Raw genomic sequence first — 26342 nt, forward strand, 5'->3', positions numbered from 1 at the left:
CCGCGGTGGCTTGGATCGCACCGAGGCTCTTTGTCAAACGCAGTAGGGTATTGAAAGGTTCAGGTAATGGAGATTCTACCGTGTGCTCGACGATGGTGGCTCGAGCAGACGCACGACGTGCCTAATCGAGTGTCCATCGTTGCGGGGCGAAGTCACCGACGGTCATCAGCGATCGATTCTCTTTGTAATGCGTTGGGCAACGTGCTGATTCAGGTACGGCAGCGAGGGTGTTGCGGAATCCGCTCTGGTCGACGACACCCTCAACGGAAATCCTCGATCGTCGTCGCCGTCGTCTTCCTCCTCGATTCTGCCTCCCCTTCAGTCAGAATCCGCGGACTCGATCGACGCTGCGGATCTGTCCGGGTCGAGAAAGTACGTACGGCCATCTCGTTCGTGACCTCCTCGTAGACCGCTGCACCGTTTTGTCCAACAGTTGTTGCTTCACCGTTTAATGTTGTTGTTTATTGCTATTTTTTTGCTATTACCATTGTAACTCTAATCGCTAGCGCGTTATCGTTAACCGGCTAATTCGACGCCCCCACCCACCCACCCGTCTACTCTAATCGCGAGCTTTTGTAGGCGATCGTTGCTCCTCGCGAAGCTGCTCCGTAGGAAACTCGAGTTGTTGTTGCTTATCTTTGTACCACCCCCACACCCCGTCCCAGTACTGCAGTATTGTAAAGTTGTGGCTGCGGACGCGTCGAGGATTGCATGCAGTTACGACGGTTTCGTACGCCTCTCGCGAACCGGGAGACCGTTGTTTGCACAAACGTTCGCGATACCGGTGTTTGCCTCCTAATTGAATGGAAACACCAACGAAAGATGGAGAACGAAAGTGGATTAAGAAAAACGCAGTGTCGTGAAAACGAACGAGACCTCGAGCATCTTTCTTTAAACTTTCAGAATACATTTTTAAATAACTTTCGAGGAATATAAAGAATCGCGCGACCAAACCGGAAAGCAAAAATTCTACCCCGCCGCGGTGACTCGCGTCGGAGAAGTAAAACTAACTTTTCCCGGGTGCTCGTCGGGTCTTTCAGCCGCGCCTTTGACGTTAGAAAGCACACTGAGAGAATACATTTTATTCCGCGGCCGAGGGAAGTCGACACCTTCGAAAGTAGAGCCGCGTCGAAAACGTTTCATTGTCGGTGCACTGCTTTTTTTTACCATTTTCGAGTAGAACTTCCGTTCGCGTAGACGTACACCGACGCTCGAAACTTTCGACCTCCTTTCAATCTCTAAAAGAAACAAACGTTTTACAGAAAATAAACTCGAAACTATTAAATCAATCTTCTGCAATTTTTAAATAGTATTCGTTTATCGAGCGAGCATTTATGCATAAAAGTGATTCGTTTCGAAGATCGAGGGGAGGTCTGAAGCGTCGAGGATCGTGCATTTTGCCTCTAGTGGCCGCCATCGCCGCCGAGTAATCGACTTGCTGGAAAAATAGCTGGACACCGCGAGAACCATTAGTCGACTAACTATTTCCATGCAAACTGAATTCCATCGGTAGCGATTTCTGCTATATTTTTCACTCTCGCTTGGCACGTTGCTCGCGAATGTTACGCCAGTAAGTACTATGGCGCGCAATCACCGATGAGGACGATACGTCTCTGTCGATGCCTTCCCACGCGCGCTCGATAAAACTTTACGAGCCATCCGATGGGCCAAGTACACGCTCGTGAACCGATTTGTCATACTGGACGTATCGTCAATGACGATAAGTAAATGTTAACGACGAATCCATCCGCGACGAGGACGCACGAGACTTCGCCAACCGATGTCGCGATGAATAGTTGCTTGCTTGACGCGTTCGTCCCTCGTGTTCCACTTCGAAGCAGAGTCAGCCATTGTTCGAATCGATGCTCGAAACCGTGTTGCTGCTCGGATGACTCGTTGCTTTTAAATTTAACTTTATTAACGCTTCGCCAACGTGGCCCATTCGAGTTCCGTAACTTATGAATAAAATTCAGGGAATAAGAAATATTGTAACTCGATAACTTCGACGGTTAAGTGGTGGAATAGGATCGCGGTAGGTAAAACGTCAAGTACTGGCATCGATCGTTGTTGTAAGGATTGTAACGCGAGACTGGGGAACGCGGGGCGATAATTTCGTGCCCTCGATATTACAGTTATTGCGAGAAACCGGATAACGAGACGACTGAGATGGGCGGTCTTCCGCGCGTCGAGGGTGGACTGAACAGCGAGTTGTACGCGGTCCCCGTGAAACGAAGGCAGCCCAAGGATCAAAAGAACAATGCCACTCAGCAGAACAATGCCCAGGAGAAGCCGTCGGAGGTGGATACCACCGACTCCGAGGACAAAGACGAGAATCTGCCGCCTGGATGGCAAAAACACGAGGGTGGGTATCGACGAATCGAGACGGCAATATACAGGGTGGATCGCTTGGCCTCGCGACCTTAAATTACTCCGTAATTTTGGTCCCTCGCGTGTATTTATTCCGTCGAGCTTATTAAACCCCAAACTCGTAAGATGAATTCTTTATTCCAAACATTTCATCCGACGAATAGTTTACGAGTAACTTGAGGTCACTCGCTACTCGCCTTGTGTAAAAAAATCGCTAAATCGAGGATCCAGGAGCCCACGAGGGGGTGAAACACATGAAATTTGGATCCTCAACTTCTGTGAAACTGTACATAGTAAAATTTTCGGTCGATCAGAGAGTACCGAATCTCGGGAAGTCGATGAACGATCGAATTCTCTTTCAGACGAAAATGGTCCCTATTATTGGCACGTAAAGAGCGGCAACATACAAAGGGAACCTCCGGAAGCACCGCCGCACTCCAAGAGGGAGTCTCGCAGAAGCCTCATTAAAGACAACGACAGCGTGAGTTTAACAAAAGATTCTCGAACCTTGGACAATCCTTGAACCAACGAGTAGATGATCCAATCGAAAAACGATGCACTTACCAAGAAACTAATTTTCCAAATTAATTTCACTCTGTACTTCTGTGCGCTATTCGATATTCTTTAAACAAATTTCAATTGTCCGAAACTTGGTGTGGAACACAGACGATACCTGTTCTTGCAGATAAATAATTTCCACACTCTGAGCGGCATGGTGAACACCGTGACCCGCAGCAACACGAGTTCTGCTCTGGACCAGGAGCTAGAGAACAAGAGAAAAGTGGAGCTGGCTCTCAAGTGAGACACCATCGATTTCCACGGATCACCGATTCGATGACATCGTCTAACCCGTTGTTTGGCTTTCAGACGAAGAAGCTACCCGGCAAGAGCAGACTCCGAGGGCAGAGACAAGCCCATCAGATTCGCGGTGCGTTCGCTGGGCTGGACAGAGATCGCCGAGGAGGATCTGACGCCCGAGAGAAGCAGCAAGGCTGTCAATAAATGCATCGTGGACCTGTCGCTCGGCAGAAACGATCTCCTGGACGTGGTCGGACGATGGGGTGACGTTAGTATCAAACTGGACGTTCGATCGCGTCTATCGTGAAACGAAAATTGTACGCGGAATACGTGGAATTTTGATCCTCTTAGGGCAAAGACCTGTTCATGGACCTGGACGAAGGGGCTCTGAAGCTGATAGACCCGGAGAACCTCACCGTGCTCAACACACAGCCGATTCACACGGTCAGGGTGTGGGGTGTTGGCAGAGACCACTGCCGGTAAGCGATTTTGAATCTTTAATAGGCTTCCTCAAAGGATTGAATGCCATTAATAACGTATCTATCATTCTTTACACGACCACCCCTTTTCGGACGGCCTCCTCAGCGAAAGGTAATTTCATTCGTCAAACATCGCGGACGATAACGTTTGTTTAACTTGCCTCGCGTCGTACTATCCATGAAACTTCTTTCTCAGGGACTTTGCTTACGTAGCGAGAGACCGATCGACCCGAAAACACATGTGCCACGTGTTCCGTTGCGACATACCGGCGCGCACGATCGCGAACACGCTCCGTGACATTTGCAAGAAGATCATGATCGAGCGATCGCAACACCAGAATCTCGCGAAACCGGTGGACGTCAACGGGCGAACGAGCCTCGCCACCAGACCCACCAACTTGCCCACGGAGCATCGACGTTTCCTTAGAAACGGACAAGCACTAGTCAGTAAGTAGTCCAGAGAATTCGGAGATGTAGTATGCTTGTCATATTTAAATATGTAACAATTACGAGCACAGTTGGTTTCCACAACTTTTATATTTTTGTTTTCGACCAGTCAGTCTTCAGTTCTTTGCCAAAAAGAAATTTAACTGCTTCGACACAAGTGTTCTTCGTTTAGCAATAAACTGTGCTTGTTCTATGTTGCATATATTGTTGCTAATCGAACCGTTGGTATCTACCTAGCGCAATCGTTTCCCACACCGATGGAGGAGCCGAAAAAGGTGCTACGAGCGCAATATCTGGGATCCATGCAGGTTTCACAGGCGACCGGCATGGAGGTCCTGAACGACGCGATAGATCATATCGTAACTAACACACCTATCAATCAATGGCGAAACGTGAACGTCGCTGTCGCGCCCAGCATGATTTCCATCCTGACGCCGAACGTAAGTGTAAACCGCGGGACGTTTCTACGCTCGGTTGTAAATCTCTTTCTAATTGACGTGCGTTACAAGGAGGACAAGCTGATCACCGAGTGTCGAGTACGTTACTTATCGTTCCTGGGCATCGGTCAGAACGTGAAACAGTGCGCTTTCATAATGCACACCGCGCAAGATCTCTTCATCGCACACGTCTTCAACTGCGAGCCCAGCAGCGGGGCCCTTTGCAAAACCATCGAAGCCGCCTGCAAGGTAATCATCACCGTTCGAAGCGTCTTCGACCTTTCGACCTGACTAGTCGGGAGTTCTCCCGACAACCACGATTCAATTTCGTTATTTTTTGTGCGCAGCTGAGGTACCAGAAATGCTTAGACGCACACCCGCAGGGCTTCAGAAATGCCAGTAGCCTGAACACTCCGAGCGGACGAGGCCTCGGCGCTACACTGAAGTCCCTGGTTGGCTCTCTGACTGGACGTAGAAATAAGCAGGGTGAGTCCTGAGACGAGGCTCTCTCGCTGCAGGTAAATGATCACGCTCAGTTAGTATACAAAAAAGATTCGGCAGCACGATGAGAACCGATCAGTATAGTTCTCGCGGTCCACGTGTTGCGGGTAAAAGAGACACAGTGAACTCGAAACACGGTTCGATCGGTCCACGATTTTCTAACCGAGCTCTGAATAGTTGAAACTAAATCAACCGACCGCTCAAGGTCCGTGTATAGTTAAATAGTTTATCGGTTGATAGAGGATTGGATCTATAACAAAATTAAAAGTTAACGTTTATACCACTAAATTGTTTGACCGGTTATTGCTCGTAAGCCCAGCGTCTTCTCTTATTTTAAGTTTAATAAGAGCACTAAAGTAGCGACTTTATTACGGATAAGCGAATAGCACAGATGGGAAGAGGCGATTAAAATATCGATAAGGTCTAGCTACGAGCATTATCTGATACTCGTGGAAGAAGTAAGACTATGGAAGGATCTTATCTAACTTGTTGAGCTACAAAGTATCCAGTCAGCATTCCTGTACCATGATTGATACAGTAACGGTAACTTCATAATTTAAAGTGCCTTGTTGAACCTTAACACTAAACATACCGGCACTTCATGTATATCCATTCCTACCATGACCGGTCAAATGACCTGTCGTGGTAGGTTTAGTGGTAATGCCCCAATATGGTTGGCGTCTTTAAAAGGTTGAGGACCACTGTAGGTCGTTGGTTTCGTTCCAATTACAGCGTTCGAAAAGAACAGTAAGACTCGTCCTTGACTCCTGACGTTGAAATACGCAACGGACCACGCGTCCAGTTGCATTTCCGAGTTCACGATAACCTCTTCGACCCACAATACCGTCGCCAATCGAAGCGAACCAACCGTGTTCTAGTCGATGTGTTCGCCGGTTGCGCAGGAACTGTGGCCGCTGCCTGCTGAGCGAGAGGTAATCAGATACAGACATCTGCAGTCGCCCTTGACCTTGAAATACTTCAGCGGATCGCCTCCAAGCGCGTCCCTGAGGTCGCTCCTTTCGCCCTCTCTGGACAACAGGCGTATTCAACTAGCACGTTGGGAGAGCAATCCCTAAAGCGGGACGGGACGTGCAGCCACCCGAAACACGGGCAAAGAACGGAGAAACTAAAGAGAGATCAATTCTTACCGGTTAACGACTGAATCGTGAATTCTGCAGAGTGCTATACTAATTACCACAGCTATAGTGGACTACGCTTACGTGTGTCGATATGATGTTATGTATGTTAAACGCAGTGTCCGACAAAAATGAAAAGATAAAAAATATAATGTCGAGGGGAATGGCGACGCGCTCGTGGACCGACGCCACGAGATCGGTAGGCAAGATTTATCCCCGCGATGGAAGCGTCCCTCGGGCGAACCCGTACGCTCGTTCCCAGCCTCGTTCCACCCACGGTAGCCTCCGAAAGAGGAGATCCTGTAACCGTGGTCATGGAACGCGCCGATCCATCCGCGGAACGACGGATGATCGACGAGCCGAGTGTATTCCGCGAGATCGGGACGAGTTAGCAAAGAGCGAATTTGTATATACGGGATGGTAATTATCGCGCTAAATTTAGTAAATTCGCTGGATTCAAAGGGAAGATCCAGAAAGGAATGAAAGGGGAACGGTGTGCCAGTGTTCGGAATGATTGACGTAGCGTTCTAGCGTATCCACGAGGCATTCGAAAGATTAAGCAAAATAAATAATAACAAAAAAAAAAAATTAACAAAAGCTATAGGGAGCTTAAATGTATAACTTACGTGTGTATTTCTCGGGTGTACAGATTAGAGAAGCGAGACGAGGATGACCAGGCCACACGAACCTAACACGCGAACACGTATTTGTAGAGGACACGCATAGAGAGATATCCACGCGACGGGAATACATTTACGCGCGTACAAACACCACATACACACACACACAAACAGACAAACAGACACACGGACAGGCAGGTAATAGGGAGTTTATTTTTTATGGCGAACTATAGAAGAGCTTGCACCTTGCGAAACGAAGGCGATACGACGAAACGTTAGCGCGACCGTCCTTCGAATCCACGGGGAAGATGGGACCGAGCGACGAACGAACATGCTATCGATCTTGACACGCAATAATACAATATTATCGTACGCACAATCGCTGTGCAATAAACGCTAACGCCTACGCAAACGACTATTACCTTGATCGTTGGTCACGGTGAAACGTATCGTTGCCATCGGGACGCGCGTCGCTGAAATTAATCATCGTCGTTGGCCGCTGTCACGTGGATGCTGTAACTTTCAACGATAACGAAGTTGCACGAAACCAACATCGAGTTTGTCTGTAGGGCTTATTCAACCGCGGCATTGTTCTCCGGGCCAATGGTACCATCGTCGACGCTTCTTCTACGCGTGTATCCTCCAGCAGGCTCGTCATTAGCGCGTGCACGCAACGTCGAGCGCGCTTTGCGCACCAGCAACGTCTAAACCAGCGTTCCTCAAACTAGAATCTCGGTAAAAGGGGCATACTATATCGTGGAATAAGCAAAACGCTTCGTGCAACATTTTACTCTTATCAAGGAAGGTCTTCTAACCTGAAGCTATAAAAATTGACGGTTCTTTACGAATTTCTTTTGTTGAAGACTCGTGTTTGCGCGCGAAGGAAGTTTCGAATTCTCATCTTTTCTTCGTTAGAAAAGCATCGAGACGTTTTCAGACTAAGAGTCGTAAAACATATTATTGTACTGCATCGGTAGGAGGATCTATTAGAAAGGTTACGTACTTATTTGTATAACCTCGAGAATACGTATCGATTAATTTTTTCGAAACATCGTCCATCCGATTAAAATTAAGTTCATGGAATTCATGGTTTTATCAACGTTTTGTACTTGCATTCATCACTTTTCATTCTGCTTCTGTGAAAAGTAATAAAAGATAGTAAAATTTTATGGAATTTCTTGTTTGTAATGGGACAGTGTTACTTGAGATAAGAATTTAAATTACTCTGCTTCCACGGGTGAAGGTGAAGTTTGAGAAACACTAGTCTAAACAATACAACGGAGTCCGAGACTCGGCCATTCTTCGGATCGGTCGACGGAAATTACGACACGTTTCCACGCGTCACACTCGCGCGAGTATCATGTGCGACACAATATCGACGACGCGAAGAGAACCGATTTACGATCGTCGACGAGTGCTCGTCAACATGCCTAATGTCAATCAGTAGCTTAGTTATCGAATCCGCGAACCACCATCGTGCGTCACTTTCCCTTCCGTTGATTTTCTACCGATAGCTGTTTAGGCACTTTGCACGCTGAACTTTCGCAGCGATCGACGCGAATTTTATAGACGAGACTAGGACGATTTGTCCGATACCCGATTATTTTCGTACGATAGTAGCGAACCGACGTCGCGCCCGCGTTGCATAGGGTTGGAACGACTGCTGACGCAAATGGGTATCGACATCTTCGAAGATCCCCGGTCGATATCCGGTTCTTTCGCTCGTTGGATCGCGAATACGCCTTTCGATCGGAGACAAAAGACTTTGGCCGCTCGAGGCCACTGAACAATCCCCAGTTTGTAACTCGTTGGTCATTGAAACTCAAAACTTTCGACCTGATCATCATCCAGTACATGATATTAATGAAAACCACATATTCTAACTAGAGAAGAAACAATATTTAATCATTAATACTTCACGATGTAATGGCGACCAGGTATATGCAAACGTTTCTCTAATTTGGTCTCGCCTCGAGCAGCCAAAATTTTTCGCCTCGACCGTACCACGAAGAAAGCACTCACTGGCTGACCGTCTATAAGCTTCCATATGCTATTGGCAATCAGTGATTTGGATGTGCAATCGTAGCTCCCGCGCTACCGACAGTAGTCGACTCCAGTTAGAACAACGATCGCAGCGATCCAGAGTGGAAATAGAAAAACAGAACGAAACAAAGAGCAACGAAACGGACGGGAAGCTACCAAACGTCGAGGGTTCTCCGTGGGGGAGGGGGGATTTTTTTAGAAGCGGAACCTCGTCCGATCGAGGACGGTCACGTCGTGGGAGCCATCGTAGTTGCGAAAGATACAAAGTTGCGCGGGACCCAGAACGAAGAGATATTTCTATGTAGCGTTTAAATAAGAAGGGGTGGCGAAAGGTAGACGAACTTGAATGGATAGTGCGCGTGAGAGGGTAAAAGGATCTGTGTGCGTGGGGTTAGGTGCTTGAAGAGGGAATCCCCTTGCGAGATTGTGTCTAGATGAGGATGTAGCCGGGAGATAGAGCGGCGAAGATGGATCATTATTTGTACATATATAGGCGTTACGAGGATCAGCCGCCTTGTACGCCTCGTCCCTTTGGCTGACAAGGTACGAACCCGATCTGTCCTTCTCCGATCTTCGATGTCCTCTTGCGGAACGAAAGGGAAACCAGAAGGGGACAGATCGAGTCCTTGCGTGGTGAGTGTTGCCTCGAAAGGGAACGTCCTCGGGGATACGGCGGCGAAGTTTCCTTTCGATCAGCCGCTTCGGATTTCCTTTCACCGGTGTCATTTATTTTTTTTTTTTTGCGTTCCTTCCGTTTGAATCTGGTCAGTCTCAATCTCTACGCGGGTAGGCTTGAGAACCGTGTCACGAACAATAAGATTAAACGAAAGGTCGCGCGACGAGGCCTCCCGTGCGACCCGCGCTCGCACACCGAACCGACGTCCTCCTCTGCTATCGAATATTATCGTCGACGCGATATCTTGCTTTGATAATACACGTGTAATTGAATTTGTATCGACGTCTGGTCGAACGGTGGCGATCGGGGGTGGCGCGCTACAGCCTCGAGACTGCGTTGGTGTGGATGTAAATATTATATACACGTGCGTAGAAACGTAAGAAGACTAACAAAGAGGAGGAGTTCGGGAGTCGAGACACATCACGCTAAAAACACGTACACATGCGAAAGAGAGAACACACACACACACACGAAGATACGGACACGTACACGTACACGTACACGTACATACATTCACGAATTTGCGCGTAGCTTAACTGTCTCCTTAATATAGGTGTTTGACGCGTCGCCGGAAGGGACACGAGACCATCGATAGAACGAAGAAGCTACCAACGGGGGTTGAAAGAGGTAAAGGAGGGTAAAGGAGAAGGGAAGCCACTTGTAACTGACATAGAATAGAGCAAACCTAACTATATTTACTGTGACATGTAATATCCTTAATGAAAAAAAAAAAAAATGCGATCTACTGATAGAAGAGTTGTTCTGCACAAACACGATGCTTCATTGATAATTATAGTGTCTCTCTCTTTCTCTCTCTCTCTATCTCTCTTTCTATCACTCTATCTTCAACAAAAAAAAAAGAAAAAAAAAATGGAGTAACGTACCTCTCTATACCTTATGGCAATTAAATAATCCTCGACTCGATCGAAAAACGAAAAACATTTTTTGCGCGTTTACCTCGTCGCGAACTGATTGTCATTCGGATCATCATCGATCTCACGCATCATCATTGTTAATTCTATTGTTGCCGCGATCGGTATCGGTCGCGCCGATGAGACGGAGAACGAAAAGATCATGGCAGAGGACGCGAAACGGTGGATATCGTCCGTCGTCGTCTTGTCGCGTATTAATATAAAATATTCTAAATAAATATTGTTACCGTCGATCACACCGACTACAGAGGATAAGTAAGGAGAAGGAGAGTAAAACAATGCTCGCGTGACGATCGCCTTCAATGCGTCGCGCGATCGATGACTATAAAAACGTGTGAGAAAACGATCGATTTAATGTAAAGTCGACGTAACGAGTATCGCGCGAGAAACGTCGTTGCCGGGAGGAGGCCAACGGGATTCTATTCGGAAACCAGAAACATTTTCGTTCTACCTCGGGATAGAATCTTGCTGCGCGTACCACGAGGCGAAGAACATAAATTCTAACGAGCGAGGAGCAGAATCCGAGCGACGCGTTTCCGTAACGACGTCGCGAACGCGTCGTTTTTAGAGCGTACGAAAGGACAAAAACCACTTTGTATGCACCCGCCCCCTCCCCCATTGTTCATGCCCATTTATATTGCGTAGTTGGACCGATCGATAATTATAACGAACGTGAGATACTATTATATATATACCTATATATACATATTAAAAAAATTTATATATAAATATATATATAAAAGCGACAGAATGAAACTACTGTAACTACACCTGCCTCTTGTGAATAAATGCCTATTTGTTTCTTTTCAACCTCGTTGTTAATCACGTCGTCACTTTCATTCTGACAACCATAAAATATCAAACCAAATCCTTTGGAAGATTCCTTTCTACGAAACAGTAAATATTATTTCTCTACTGAACCGACGTAAAACCGTACAATTTTTAAAAGAAATTCTCCCAAGGCAACACGCACCCGTAAAACAGACTTTTATTAAATAAATATGTTGACACAATTGCTCAGATCAAGAATCATACAGCTATCGTACAATCTCGGCGAGCCTCGCGCCCCGTCGTTCTACTAATTTACAAATGACCAGAATCGGGCGAATTTTACTCACAAATAAAGAATAAAAATTTCATCGATTCAATTTACGAACGAATCTAAAACTTTTGTTCGTTACTCGTGATTGAAATTTGACGGACTCTGCGTACTTTCTATGTTACTTAAAACCGATCGTTCGGGCCGGAATGAGAATTGAACGCCGCGATCCGACCGCGTAAAATTTTCTCTAGCGTTATTGCACTAGTCGTTGTGTAAAACAGAGATGCCAGAAAGGCACCGAAGGTGCTCTCTCACACTATGTCAGATCACGCGTACGTGAGCTCGTGGAGTTTCGGAAACCCGACAAAGGCAAAATGATGCATGCCCTCTTTCTCGATTCACTGAAGCTGCCCAAAGTAAGTTCGGACCGTCTCGTGGGAGTCGAGAGAGAAAGGCTCACACTTCTCTTCTCGCTCTTGAACAACTAATATCCGACCTTCCGTCAACAGGTCTCCACTGGCCTCTGCTGATCGCTGCTGACCACTCCTGCAATTTCTGACAACGTATAACGATTACGACTGGCAACTGTTAGCCTCTCCCAGCCTCTGCTGGCCTCTGCTGACCACCGCTTATATTTCTGACAACGTATAACGACTACTACTGACTTCTGCCTGCCACCGCTGGACTCTGCTGACCGCTACTGACCACTCCTGATACTTCTGACAACGTATAACGATTACAACTTGCTACTGCCAGCCTCTGCTGACCACAGTTGACCATCCCTGATGCTTCCGACAACGTATAACGATTACTACTTGTTACTGCTTGCCCCTGCTGGACTCTAATTGCCTCTGCATGCCTCTGCTGGCCTCCGTTGGCCTCTGCTGACCGCTGCTGACCACTGCTGACCACCGCTTATATTTCTGGCAACGTACAACGATTACTACTGGGTACTGCCACCCTCTGCTGACCTCTACCAGCATCTCCCGACCTAAGCTGGCCTCTGCGAACATCTCCCGACGTCAGCTGACCATCGCTGACCACTGCTGACCGTTACTGACAACTTGCGACATGATGTAATATAATATAATATGTTTATATGTATTAAAGTTTTGTATAATGTAAATCTATGGCAATAAATGATATAATTTCAAAGAATTCTATGTATTCTCTTCATTTTTTACCCCTCTTTCCCTCTCCAAATTGAAATGACGTAATTTCTAAGATTTCCTGAAAAATCTCGGATCCCTGAAACTTACCGGCGTCCCTGAAACTTCTCGGAATCCCTGAAATTTCCAAGAAGTTTCAGGCAGCGAAAAAGATTCCGGCCTGAATTTTTCGGCAAAAATTTTAAAAAGCCGTTACGTAATATTACGTAACATTACGTAATAGCTCTTGAAAATTTCTCGCAGCCGGAATTTTTCGGCAAAAATTACGTAATGTTACGTAACATTATGTAATATTACGTAATATTACGTAATAGCTCTTGAAAATTTCTCGCAGCCGGAATTTTTCGGCCAAAATTACGTAATATTACGTAACATTATGTAATATTACGTAATATTACGTAACGGATTTTTAAAATTTTTGCCGAAAAATTCAGGCCGGAATTTTAGCCGCTGCCTGAAACTTCTTGGAAATTTCAGGGATTCCGAGAAGTTTCAGGGACGCCGGTAAGTTCCAGGGATTCCGAAATTTGAAATCTTTCCGGGGAACTTAAATTTTAACAGATTCGGAGTGTCTTATAACTAAGGGAATGATTTCGATAGGGAAAGGAGGGTAAAAATGATTAGAACACATAGAATTCTTTGAAATTATATCATTTATTGCCATAGATTTACATTATACAACACTTTAATACATATAAACATATTATATTATATTACGTCGTGTCATCAACGGTCAGCGTTGGTCAGCAATGGTCAGCGATGGTCAGCGATGGTCAGCTGACGTCGGGAGATGTTGGCAGAGGTCAGCAGAGGGTAGTAGTAGCCAGTAGTAATCGTTGTACGTTGCCAGAAATATAAACGGTGGTCAGCAGTGGTCAGCAGCGGTCAGCAGAGGCCAGTTGAGGCCAGGGGACGCTGGCAGAGGTTAACAGAGGAAGGGAGGAGTCGTAGTAATCGTTGTACGTTGCCAGAAATATAAGCGGTGGTCAGCAGAGTCCAGCAGTGGCAAACAGAGATCACCAGGGGCGAATAGTAGCAAGTAGTAAGCGTTATATGTTGTCAGAAGCATCAGAGGTGGTCAGCAGCGGTCAGCAGAGACGAGCAGAGACGAGCAGAGGCATGCAGTGGCAAGCAGAGATCAGTAAGGGCGAACAGTTGAATGTAGTAATTGTTATACGACGTCAGAAGCATCAGGGGTGGTCAGCAGTGTTCAGCAGAGGCTAGCAAAGGCATGCACAGGCAAGCAGAAACCTGCAAAGGCAAGCAGAGACTTGTAGGGGCATGCAGTAATAAGTATTAATCGTTATACATTATCAGAAATACCTGCAGTGGTCAGTAGCGTTCGGCGGAGGCCAGGAAAGTTCAGCAGAGACAAGCACACGCTGACAGAGATCAGCAAAGACCAACAGAGGTTAGCAGAAGTCAGTAGTAATCGTTGTAGGTTGTCAGAAATACAAGCGATGGTCTTTTTAAATGGTTTAATATCGTTTTTATTTTGACTACTGGCGGGGTGATCCTACACAGATCGATTTAAAAAATACAAAAGACGCCGTAACAGAAGCTAACATTCCCTCGTGTATACGTACTCTCCATTTCATCGATTCTTTCTGTCCATAAGTATCGACAATAGTGCCGCAACGCCTTCGATCGCTAACACGTAGACTGAAATGGTTGCTAGTGGTGGTCGTTCTAAATTTATGTTTCTTTAAAACTTGTACATGCGAATGAGTTCTAATTACTTGTAAACTTTCAAACGAAGTCACCAACGCTGTAAATTAATAAGCAAGCCATTGGATCGCTAAGCTGACTTCAACAAGCTTGAGAGTAACAGTATAGAGGATAAGAAAACCAAAAAGTGCAAAATAGACAGAATATCAAGAATGTGGCACCAAGTCCATAGATTACTCTCGATATTATATTTAATATTTCATACTTTATAGTTCGACTCCGGTCGAAACGTTTAAAATAAATATTTAGTGGTGCAAGCATACCATCTGTTCAGTAATTTAAAAAAAATATCGAGAACGTCCACGGGCGTGGAAAACAGCCATGACAGTCGACGCGTCCGATTCACCGTAACACTCGATAAAATATTCATATCACAACCAACGATAACGAAATGTCCTCTCTCGTAAACCTAACGTAAGACACGAACGTCTATCACAAACGGCGTTTGATTTACAGCCACGAGGGAAACGCACTTCCTTCAGGCCGCGTCGAATCTCGCCGGAATAACAGAAAAAAACAACTAGGAAGTCCGCCAGTTTCTCTCAAACGCATCTCGCTCGCAATAATAACAAGTTTGAACCCGCGAACCAGAGGAGATCTTTACGAAGCACACGCTACCAGAGATCGTTCTTACGACGGTAACGAGCCGTACCGACATTACCGGAATGACCAAACGCTCTCGAAACGTTCGCGCAAAGGGAAAAGAAGCGTTTACGCTTCACCGTAGACAATCGCTTTACCCGCTCGAGCTGGCCGACTTACTGTCGCTTTCCTTCCCAGATGATGCATTCGTCTCGCATTAAAGAAGAAATCTCCTTCCTCGCTTCAGACTCCAGCACGTTCGAGCACACGACACGCTCTGCCAACTCTTTTCGCGACCACGTGAAAAATCTACGACTCGAGAATCCTATCGGGGTGGCCCAGAAAACGTCGTTCGAATTTCGCACAATTTTTGGCACGCGTATCCTCCGATACTCTGTACCAATGTTCGCGTATTTTAAAATATAATTTCATACGTTTCCTCGAACGCCCTGATAAGACCGACAAAAATCTACGACGAATCTTAATCCGAAAGATTCCACAGCTCCGCACTGAACACCCGGACACGGTCCGCCATCTTGCCACAATCTCTCGACGGACGTCGTCCGTGTCGTTTCCGTCGTGTACGCGAGAGCACGTAAAAAGTGGAACGAAAATGCTTATGACCTTCTTTCTCTCTCTCTCTCTCTCTGCTCTAGAAATGTTCGTAGAAAGTAACGCACCCCGCGCGTTTTGCAGCCGGGTGTTCGCCGTTTAAATTCGAATCGGCAGTCTGTCTCTCAACTCGACCGCGAGACTAGCGGTCGAAATGGTCCCTGATTACGTCGTCGTCGCGACGTAGGCGCCTGGGAAAGTGCCGCGTCCCTTCCATCGCCAGTCTTCGTCTCTCACCGCGCACCGGTGTCCATTGCTTTTCGTTTCCCGACGCGAGGACATTCATTTTCGTCAAAAAAACCCGAACATCTTCTTCGACGTGCTGGAGCTCCGCTTCTTCCTCGCTGGAGCAACGATGTCGCCGTTGTCGGGGTTCGAGGAGGTTATAGTGTTCGCTAGGGGCATCAGTTTGCTCCTCACGTGCTCGTCCAAGAGAGACTGAACGTCCATCTGCCACTGCTCGAGCTGCTGGCTGAGCTCCACCTTCTGCTGGATGGCCTCCATCAGTTGGCTGTTGGCCTGCAGAACGTCTATCCTCGTTTTGGCTAGCTCGACCTCGGCCCTGTTCTTCCTAGCCACGGCTTGGTCCCTGACCTTGTAAGCCTGCGCCAGGATCTCGTCCTTGGTCAGCTGAGAGTGCTCCATGTCCCCGCGAGCTCTGTCGCGCTCCTCTCTGACGCCGCGCAACTCGGCCTCGCAGACGCTCAGCTTGCTGGTCGTGTCGAGCAGAGCCTCCCCTCGCCTCTTCAGCTCGTCCTGGGTCTGTTTCAGCTGCTCCTTCGTGTGCTCCAGCTCCTCCCGCACCCTGTGAAGCTCCACCGCCAGACCAAGCTCCCCGGGAGCCCCTCTGCCGGACAGGGCCAGGTTGTACACCTCCTCCACCAGGTCCAGCAAGGCACCGGGACAATTTGCCTGTGAAATTGAATATTTTAATCGTCAAACATAGTCTTGCAGAGCCGCCTGACCGTAGGAAGATCGACGACTTCTTTATCCCAAGTATGGTTTCGAACGACAAACCGGAAACGTTCGACGATTACGCGATACGATCTCGTAATGCTATGAATACTCCCGTAAATGCACGACCGCGACAAAGCGTGTACGATCGCCTAAAATGCACCAGTCACGCTCGATCCGCTATCTACGATCTGCTGGCTGGGATCGGTGGGCCGAGCACGTTCCTCCGGCTCTCGTGGGCGCTCGAGAGGCCCGGTGTGCGCGCTCGGCCGTCGGAAACCGGAAATCGTCGAACAAAAGCAGCGAGTTACGCGAGCCCCTTACCGAGCTGGGGACGGTATCCTGCCCGTTGGTGTTCACCTCCTCCGCATCCGCGGTGTTGTTCACGATCACGAGCATGGACTCGTCGCAGTCGCTCTGCAGCCCCGAGTCGTCCTCGCCCCGTCTCAGATGGACGCACAGCTCCTTCAAACGCTTCGTCGCCCTCGCCACCTCTGCTCTCAGATCCTCCTGCTCCCCCAGCGAGCTTCCGTTCTCCTCGCACTCCATTTCAGCCTGCAGGGACCTCGGCGGTTTCTGTATCGAGCCCGATCTGCTCCTCCTCCGCTCCTCGATGGTCGCCAGCGTCGCCGTCAACTCGTCTCTGCGGAACGAACAACTATTAACGACAATTCTCGTCGATGCTAGCTGACATCAGTGGTAACGAGTTATGGAAAAGTACCAGAGACGCGTGGGTGGCTCGGAGAGTCAAGAATCTTGTTTCCAACTTACTTTTAGACTGGGAATCGCTTTTTCTGCTGGTACCACGATTTCGAACCCGCCCACGATTATAAAATACCGCAATTTCCTGGACTCGAGTGAACAAACGCGATCTCGAGAGAAGCCAATCGCTGTTGAATGCCACGCGACTGGGAACTCTATTCCGTTTCCCGGTTCTCGGTTCTCGTCGATCGCCTTGCGCCAGATCGACTTTCCGCGCGTGGGCACGCTGATCGACAAGTCCCGTGAGAGAATATCGCGTGGAAAAGAGCCGATTCTCGCCCGATCGCCGAGGCAAACTGCGTTTGACGCGATCTTGCGAAGAGAACGCGCGATAAGGTCGAGAATTGTTTGCTCGGAACCGCGTAACGGCAAGCTGTAGAAGGTATTGTGCAGTTAACGCTACGCCATTTTTATCAGAAGCGATTGTTAATCCCTTAACGCGCGCGTGTGTATGTCTCGTGCAAGGCCGATCAACGTGTGCGGGTTCGTATCTTTCGCGAATCTTGATACGCTTTACTGTAGCTGTCGGTCTAAACAATGTAAAGTAGCTGACTCGTAGCCTGTAGAATTTATTTGCGCTATTAGAAATCTTGTTGATGTTTTACGGGAGAAATTATTATTTTGTAGCTCGTAACTTAGAAGATTTTATGTACGAAGTTTCGTGCATCGCGTAAAATGACTGTGGGATTCAAGTAAATTTAGATCTTCGGGTTGGGAAAAAGTTATCTTCGTCGTTTCTTGAAACTGCTGGCTCGAAGAGGCCCGATGATATCTCAAGTTACTAATGAGTTACCGAGGCAGAAAAGTAAAAGTTCTATACTTTATAGTGTATAATTATAAAACTACTTTAATGGAATCCATAAAGTTCTTACCATGAAAATTGTACCAAATACATACGAACGTATTTTAATGATTTCGAGCTAGACGGGGAATGTTTAAATGGCAATGGGCAAGGAGAACGCCCATAATATGTAATAATAAGAGCAGAAACACAGATAGATTGGAGTAAGAATAATTATTGGTAAATGTTCAAAGGCTAGAAACATGAATTTGTTTTTACACGAGCATTCTGCGATCGAATATGTTTGTTTAGTACGCCGGTATAGCTGGTGCAGAATACGAATGGCACGGCATAGATGAGAAACTGCACGCATTGTAAGAAGGAAGAAAAAACAGTCTCGGCTTAAGGGGAATGTGGTACTACGAGTAAATAGTATGTGAACAGCGTCGAGTAATTTTGCCTTAGTATGGCTGACAATAACGTCTGACCCAATACAACTCGCAACGGAAGACCTTTTTCACTCCGCAGAATAAATAACAGGGCATCGCGCCAGTACAATACAACACTAGAAATGAAAAAGTTCCTATTGCAACACCTAGGAAACAATTTTAATCAAAGAACAATTGATATGTTAATCCTCTCGTTCCCACTATAACAATATACAGGGTCTCGCCACGCGAGGACTTCAGTAAATAAAAATTGCATGATATCACGAGGGACATAGATTACTGTAATTAATTTCGTATTTACTTTGTAAAATCACCTTCAGTTTGATGGAGAATCCCGAGGTACTCTTAAAGTAAGTTTTATTTCAAACAATGCAATGTATCGTCCGTTACAATCGATGCAATTGTTGAATCTTACTATCCAAGCGTTTCTACAGTTATTGCCCTACTTTGCCCTACAAAGTAAATAATCAAGTAGCGTTAAATTTAGCGATCCAACGATTTGGAAACGCGCAACTTCTACTTGAAACATTTGGCTCGTGGATTCGCATTTATTCCAATCGCTCGAAGTTAAGGGTTGGAAAGCTAGGATCTACGAAAACGTCCACGACCAATTGAAAGCGAAACGAGAGCTTTGGTTGGGTCGATATGGGAAGTTGCCTAAATTATTGCAAAGAAACCAACCCTCCCCACGTCGCTAGTGGAAAAGCTCTCGCGTTGCGTGGGCGGCTCGATCGACTGTTCGCGTTCTCCGCGATGAAGAAACAACCAAGATCCGTGTTATCGCGGATCGACGGTGCATTATCTGCGAATATTAAGTGGGCAGCATCGAATCGCGAGAACTTACCTCTCTCGTTCGGCCAGCTTCGCCCGGAGTTCCGCCTCGTGACCGAGCCGCTCCAAGGCCGCTGCTCTCTCCTCGGCTTCTTCGAGGGCCGCCATCGCCCTCGTCCTCTCCTCCCGCAGCTCCAAGGACCTCCTCTCTAATTCTGTTCGTTGAGCAGACACCAGCTGCACCTGGAACGCCGAGAAGACCGACTTAACGCGCTTGCGTTACGTTCGATTCGATTTTGTTTGGCCTCTATCAATCAGCTTACGAACCATCAACAACTCTCATTGGATCACCACCGAGGATACACGCTTCCCAACGTGTTTCGTTAACCTTCGAACCGCCATCGAATCCCTTTTTAAGCTCATTTTTTTCGATTTTATTCTACGACTTGTTTCTAATTCAATTTATTTTAATTTTAAGCTTTAATGTTCCAACGATTTATATTACAGAGGGAAGTCTGTAAAATTTGTGGGGTGCAACTACCCCTAATCAACCTGACTTCACTGGTGATTTGGTAATCGGGAATGCACGTAGAAAGTTCACTTTCGAAACGGTTTATTTTAATAACGATTGTCATATCGTCATCCTAAGAAATTGCTCAAAATGGCGTTCATCTTGCTAGATAATCATGATTTCTGTAATAAGCTTCGACGGAATTAAACTACCATTAGTAATTTCGTAGATACACCGAGGAAGGCGACAAAAAATTAAATATATTATAATACTTTTCATGGAAAAGTGAGTGTACTTGGAAATCTGGAGAAAATGCCCTTGATTGGAATTGAGATCTAGAGATCAAAGTCTTTGAAAAATGCTGTTCCACTACTGGTCATGGTTTCGTATAGCACTAGCTAATGATAAATAGCGTTACTATCATGACAATGCACTCTATGGGCGAAAAGATGGATTTCTCTCACAATGTGAACATCACTCTGAGGCAATCTGTACGGCTCCGTGCAATACAGTGGAAAGCTGAAGAGAAAATGCTAATGATCGCAATACAGATTTCGCGATCAAAATATTAAAAAAATCCCAGTTCGTTTATATAAAATGCAAATTGACTTTGAATTAAAATTAATTATTTCCAAACACGGCAGAAACTGATTATAAATATTTGTATAAAATCGCGTAGAACTGACTAGCTTCTGTCTGTTCGGATACCTTCTCGTACCACTGCGAACTAGTCCTTAAAAAGTTAACCATTAACCTTTTGCTCTCACAGGATACGCTTTAAAGTTACGTTTCCAGCGTCTGTATAATCAATAACATTGACGTAACGCGCAGACAGCGTAACGTATATTGCACACACTTAATTCATGCGTGAAGAGCATTTCCTGAAATTCGAGAACCGGTCGCCTCTTGTAAAGAGAGAACAAAGGGCGCGAGAAACGAAGGACGGCGAGTCGAAGTCGATCGCCGAGGGTCACGATTGTGTCTGCTCTCCACGCTCCGGCTGAACTTCTCACGGTCAGGTTTCTTCTCGACTTCGTTAAAGGCAGAATCATTGATACGCCCCGAACCATAAATATTCAATTCTTCCCAACGCTAACCGCGATGCAACGGTAAACGCGATTCTCGGAATAATTAGACGAGCAATCTGCAATCAGAGCGATCGAAACGATCGCCGGTTCCCGGAGCCAACTGTTCAACGTAAACTCCTTCGAATCGCGAGTCACGGTCAATATCAATGATAAAAAATTATTCATCGCGAATACATGATAACGGGTTAGCTGTCAGAGTCACGCAGGGTCACAGAGGGTTAAGTTATTCACATTTTCCCGCACTAAAAATTTTCTTGCGCCCCCCTCCTGGGATTGTCAGACGCCTCCCACATTGGTAAACCGCTGTTGTAGTCGGAAACTATTAATTTACCTCGTCCCTGAGAATCTCCAAGCTGCTGACGTGATCCTGGAGCGTGGTACTTCTGAGGGCACACTTTTCCCTGAGCACCTTGACCTCGATGAGCAGCTGTTCTTCCTGTTTGGCCGCTTCTCTCAGCTGATCGGCGAACCTCGTGTTTTGAGCGGTGAGCTCGGTAACGAGAGTCGCTTGATCCCGTTCCGCTCGTCTGGCGCACTCATTCTGCTCCTCCAGCTGACGCCTGAGCGTCTCCACGTCGCCCTGGAGCTCCAAAGTTCTCGCCTCGTTCTCGCCCTTGACTTCCTCGAGCCTCCTTCGGAGCAGGTGCCTCTCTTGTTCTAGTCTCTGTCGGGGACAAACGGAGAAAAACGTTAAGACCATTAGAAAATCGATCAAAGCCAATTTGCGGTGGCCAACGTGCGTGCGTTTCGGTGCCTTTAACCTTTCCGGCGGTGGCACGCGATTCCACGCCGCGGGAAATATCGAAATTCGAGAGCTGAAAAGTGCTGTCCGGGTCACCTTGCTCGTTCGAAACCATATTTCCGAATTAAAAGCAAAATTCTTATCTAGACACGAATTTTGAAAATGGAACGAAAAATGGGGTGACTCTACGTAAAAATACAAGTCGAAAGTAAAGGATGAAATTTGTTCGCTGGAGGCTTCGTTCTCGAGATAATTAAATTTGAAAATTTAATATACGAGTCTGACGTGTTTGTCCATTAACCACTGTTTCTACTTATGCTGACGCCCAAGGCGTGCTCCACTGCACGCACACGCAACGAACGAGAGTCGATTTGTACCAGTGCACACGATCGAAACGCAAAAACGTTAATCCACGAACAAACAGATTACCGCAGTGGTAAACCTCAAAAGGCCGTTCCTAAAATCACAAGAATCGTTCGAATTAGTTTCGACCTCGAAACAACGCGACCTACGATGGCCACCGCAAACGTCCCTGAGCGGAATATCGAAAGCAAAAAACTGGATTCCCGTGTAGCGTTCCCTTTCTCGAAATTCCCGACTGGTTTCACCGTGAAACGTCGTTGGACGAATTTTAAAAAGACCCCGTGACTCACAAGCGACGCTCTCCTACTTCGAGAATTTACGACTGACGCTGTCGAGGCCCACGAGAGAATCAGGTGAAAGGACAGTGTTTGGTTGTTTCGTAACGGTGCTGGATCGAGACAAAAGCTCGGGACAACTTTCGTCATCGCGTTCCTTGGAAAGGTTACATGCAGGTAATTCGGATCCTTGACTATGAGAATGGAAAACGAGAAATTGACCCTTTCTCTGGGTAATTTTACTTTCCTATTAATGTTTCGAAGAAGATTGTACGATGTTGTTCGATTTGAATATCGATATGCTTTTAACTACAGTTGCATAATCGCGTAACGTTATCACCGATTGCGTTTTAATCGGTTTTGATCGTTATTTCACGATCGTAAAGTATAATCTTAATTATCGTTCACAGAAGCGTTAATAAAGTTTAAAATCGATAAGGATTAGATACGTGTTCGCGGTCATCTATTAGGATCGAGGGAGTGGATCAAAGTGATCGATCGTTCCATCAGTCTGATCCAGAGAATAATTAATAACAAATACCCAACGAGAACCGTTCAGGAAATGTGTCGTTAAATACACAGAATATTATAAATACAAAAACAGAAATGATAAGTACGATTGTAAAACATTATCCTCGATATCGCAAAAAGTGGTGTGATCCAATGGCGTTCGCGTAATCTCGGACACGGTTCTGCGGCGGCAATCTCGATGCATGCGCAAATGAAAAGAGAACTGTAATGCGGGCGTGCACACAAACAAACAATCGCGTTGTTTGATGTCGGTGAAGTTTATCGAGCTAGAAGGTACGGCCTTGGTCTCCCGTGGTTACTCATCGACCGATCGCTGGCGAAGGCAAAGGCTTATAGTTCGCCGATCCCCCAAAGTTCGCTAGAGGCCAATGAATTCCGTCACGAACATCGTAGAAAAATTCCACAAACATCTAAAATACATGTACAGATCGAGATCACGAGAACAAGATTACCCTGTATCGAATTGGCCCACTAAAACCACCCCCAAATAAAAATTCGCTTCCAAGAAAACAAAATCGATTATCTGTGCAATATCTTTCGAGCAAACTGTTCCTCGAACGATCGTTCTCTTTGCACATGGTGGCTCAGACTGTCTCAAGGGGTAGGAACAAAAAGACTCGGACGTGCAAGGAAATAATAAAGGGCGCAGTAAAACGGGGTACACGTTTAAGTGTACGCAAACGAGCAGGGTACACGTAGGACTGTGGAGAGCAGAGAAACAGGGACATATACAACGCGTACGAGGAACAAGGAACGGGGAACGCGATTTTCCATAAGGTAACACGGCCCCAGGCGACCAGCAAAGATCTATGAGTCACGGATCTCCATTCCGTTCTCGACTGTTGCCCCGATCGCGATGATTTTACCGTCGATGACGCTACGAACGCGCCAGGAAACGATGTCCATTCCCTTTACAGACTGCGAATCTTGGCAAAACACAGACACGTGGGCGTCACACTAGACAAAGTCGAAACATAAATGCAAATTAAGAAATTTCTTTTATTCGAAATAATGAATTTATTTTTTTAGAATTAGATGATTTATATTTCTCTCGAGATTTCAACAATCGTAAGTGCGTTTCATAACGGTGACTATCCACGGTAACTTCGTCATCATCGAGAATTATTCTCGAAACTAGAAAAAGCTGTTCTTTATAAATATAGATAGGGGAATGACTCAATGAGCATTATCTTTCTATAAAATCTTCATTCTCGAGAATTATGTTGTAAATACGATCAGAAATATGCAGTTTCGTTTCCGTTAGTAAAACTGTGCCTTCGTAATCTTCTTCGTAATTCTGCGCGGGAAAGTGCAAGATAATATTATCGAACGGGCCGCAAGATACCTCGTGTTTTCTAGTTTTGTTTGAAACGAAAGCATAATTGCACGGTACAGTCGCATCGTCACGCTCGAGGAAAGTATCATACTGTAAAAAAAATACAGCGATTAAGTCATTTAACTTTTTACTCTGCCAATTTTCTTTACGAGCGTCTGAAAACGAGTTACGGGCACGCGCCAATCTCTAAAATCGTTCTGCAATTCCGCGTAACTTCATTGATCCTCCAACCCCAGCCGATATATCTCGATAATTACACGCTTTATTATATTTTGCAACTCGTTAATATTTATTCCACCGTACGGCACAACGCACACTTTCGTTTTCCTTGCAAATATAATAAAAGAACTGTCTCGTTAACCTACGATTATTACGTAAAAGCAAAGAAAAACCGCATCTCGTTACTTTTCTCTTCCAACTGGCATAAAGAAATTATGATTCCGGGCCATAATTACAATTACGTAAGTATCTCAGAAACTGAGACAGTCTACGAGAAAAAAAAATATATAACACTGAATAATTTCTTCGTCTTCTGGTATGTGATTATCCTTCAAGTTTAGTTAAGCTCTTGTAATATCATGTTATTATGAATTTGAATACTGTCGCAGTATCTCCAGTTCAGCGGTGCCATATTCCTTGCACAGAGTCGTGTGAACCCCTTTGTCTCAACGAACCAGCCTAATTCGTACGCAATGTGGCCTTAATACCAAGTAAATTAATTACAGCAACGTTGCTATTACGCTATATTAGGGCTATTGTCGGTTCATAAGCTGTTAGACTCTCTAAAGTTAAATAAATGAAGAAATTAAAAATACATTGGACATTTTTAGATTAAGAACCACTGATCTAGAGCGCTCAGGTCGAATTATTAGTTTCAAGCTAACGCTCATATACTAGATTTTCTTCTTTGCCGTGAAAAGCAATATACGATCGTCGCAAATATCAACAAGAATCGATAATAACGCCGTCTGCGCCTAATCACGTATCTTTATCAGTCTTTATTAATACTGGCAACGATGAATCATTGATACGCAGCCATAGCAGGCACTCATCCTCTTGGCAAACTTGAGCATCTGTTACCTCCAGGTAATCCGTTCGTTCAATTACAGTCTACGTACCTATCGACGAGCCAATCGATGCGGATAATTGCAGGCAAGTATCCGTGGACGCAAAAGTGTGTTGCGCTACAAGGTCCCGAGTATTCGTGACTCACGAATCCCGTTCGATATTCGATCCTCGATCGTTCTCGGCTGATCTTTCAACATCGATTCTAATACTATCGTTAATGTTACATGATGACGAAACATTCCTATTACAAGGTAAAAACAAATTTATTACGAAGACTCGTCCACCGACTCGACGATGAAATTAGACTCGAAATTATTATTAGCCCTCTCGAGACTTTGTATCATCGAGGAGAGGTGCTCGAACGACTCCAGTTTGGCTCTAAGTACAATTGCCCGTAAGAGAACAAGCGATAGTTTATGGGCTCCAGCATGCAGATTGTAAATAATAACGCTTCAAAAAGGAAACCATCCTCGACAGAGAGATTATTCTAATTACACGCAAGGCTAGTAATCTATCTTCCGGCACACTTTATCGGACTTCTAATTTAATGGCTGAGCTCCTGTCGCTTTCTGCTCGAAGAAACAGACATCCGGCCGATAGAAAGGGAAATAACCGAAACAAGGAAGCAGAGTGAACAGCGACTGGTACGAATGGGCGCCGATCTTCGATTTATCATACCTTGACGCGACCACGTGGCCACAACTCTACCCTGAAATCGTTCTTTCATCCTTCGCCGACGATCGACCAGCAGACCGAGCTAGGCAAACTTCATTTTAGAACAGAAATATTAATCGTAAACTAGCTCGACTGGGCATCTGCAAAATTTCGAGGAAACATCTCTGGTCCCACATTAGATTTTCGGTAATGAATTTTTTTCTCGAAAGTGCAAAGGAATTCGGGGATGTATGTAATGACCAAAAATGATTGTAATTGATCCCTGCAGTCGAAAATAATTTTTTCAAAACGATTTGAAATTTTTATTTTTCGTCGAAAATTTAAGCACCTAGTCGAATTTTTTTCTCGAAAGTGAGTAGAATTTCGGGGGTAGGTATAATGACCAAAAATGATCGTAATTGACCCCTGCACCCGAAAATAATTTTTTCAAAACGATTTGAAATTTTTATTTTTCGTCGAAAATTTAA

At 45.8% G+C, this 26342-nt stretch overlaps 2 protein-coding genes across 2 annotated transcripts in view; one reads left to right on the forward strand and one right to left on the reverse strand.

Annotated features, from left to right (window-relative positions):
• Window positions 1–6973, forward strand: part of LOC143341448 (protein Fe65 homolog) — a 158854-nt gene extending 151881 nt beyond the window's left edge. Inside the window, exons 5-16 of the mRNA XM_076764451.1 lie at window positions 214–372; window positions 2133–2362; window positions 2730–2848; window positions 3053–3165; window positions 3235–3433; window positions 3517–3644; window positions 3751–3756; window positions 3841–4091; window positions 4329–4531; window positions 4601–4777; window positions 4876–5014; window positions 5932–6973. Of these exons, the coding sequence (XP_076620566.1) occupies window positions 214–372; window positions 2133–2362; window positions 2730–2848; window positions 3053–3165; window positions 3235–3433; window positions 3517–3644; window positions 3751–3756; window positions 3841–4091; window positions 4329–4531; window positions 4601–4777; window positions 4876–5014; window positions 5932–5954 (1747 nt within the window). The 3' untranslated portion in view covers window positions 5955–6973. The remainder of the gene's footprint in view (window positions 1–213; window positions 373–2132; window positions 2363–2729; window positions 2849–3052; window positions 3166–3234; window positions 3434–3516; window positions 3645–3750; window positions 3757–3840; window positions 4092–4328; window positions 4532–4600; window positions 4778–4875; window positions 5015–5931) is intronic.
• A 7155-nt stretch (window positions 6974–14128) lies between these two features.
• The window catches only part of LOC143341011 (BICD family-like cargo adapter 1), a 29702-nt gene continuing 17488 nt past the window's right edge, over window positions 14129–26342 (reverse strand). Inside the window, exons 2-5 of the mRNA XM_076763510.1 lie at window positions 21217–21549; window positions 19360–19529; window positions 16848–17166; window positions 14129–16481 (exon numbers count right to left, since the gene is read on the reverse strand). Of these exons, the coding sequence (XP_076619625.1) occupies window positions 15861–16481; window positions 16848–17166; window positions 19360–19529; window positions 21217–21549 (1443 nt within the window). The 3' untranslated portion in view covers window positions 14129–15860. The remainder of the gene's footprint in view (window positions 16482–16847; window positions 17167–19359; window positions 19530–21216; window positions 21550–26342) is intronic.

This window comes from Colletes latitarsis, chromosome 4 (assembly GCF_051014445.1).
Source record: "Colletes latitarsis isolate SP2378_abdomen chromosome 4, iyColLati1, whole genome shotgun sequence".
Classification (NCBI taxonomy): Eukaryota; Metazoa; Arthropoda; class Insecta; order Hymenoptera; family Colletidae; genus Colletes; species Colletes latitarsis.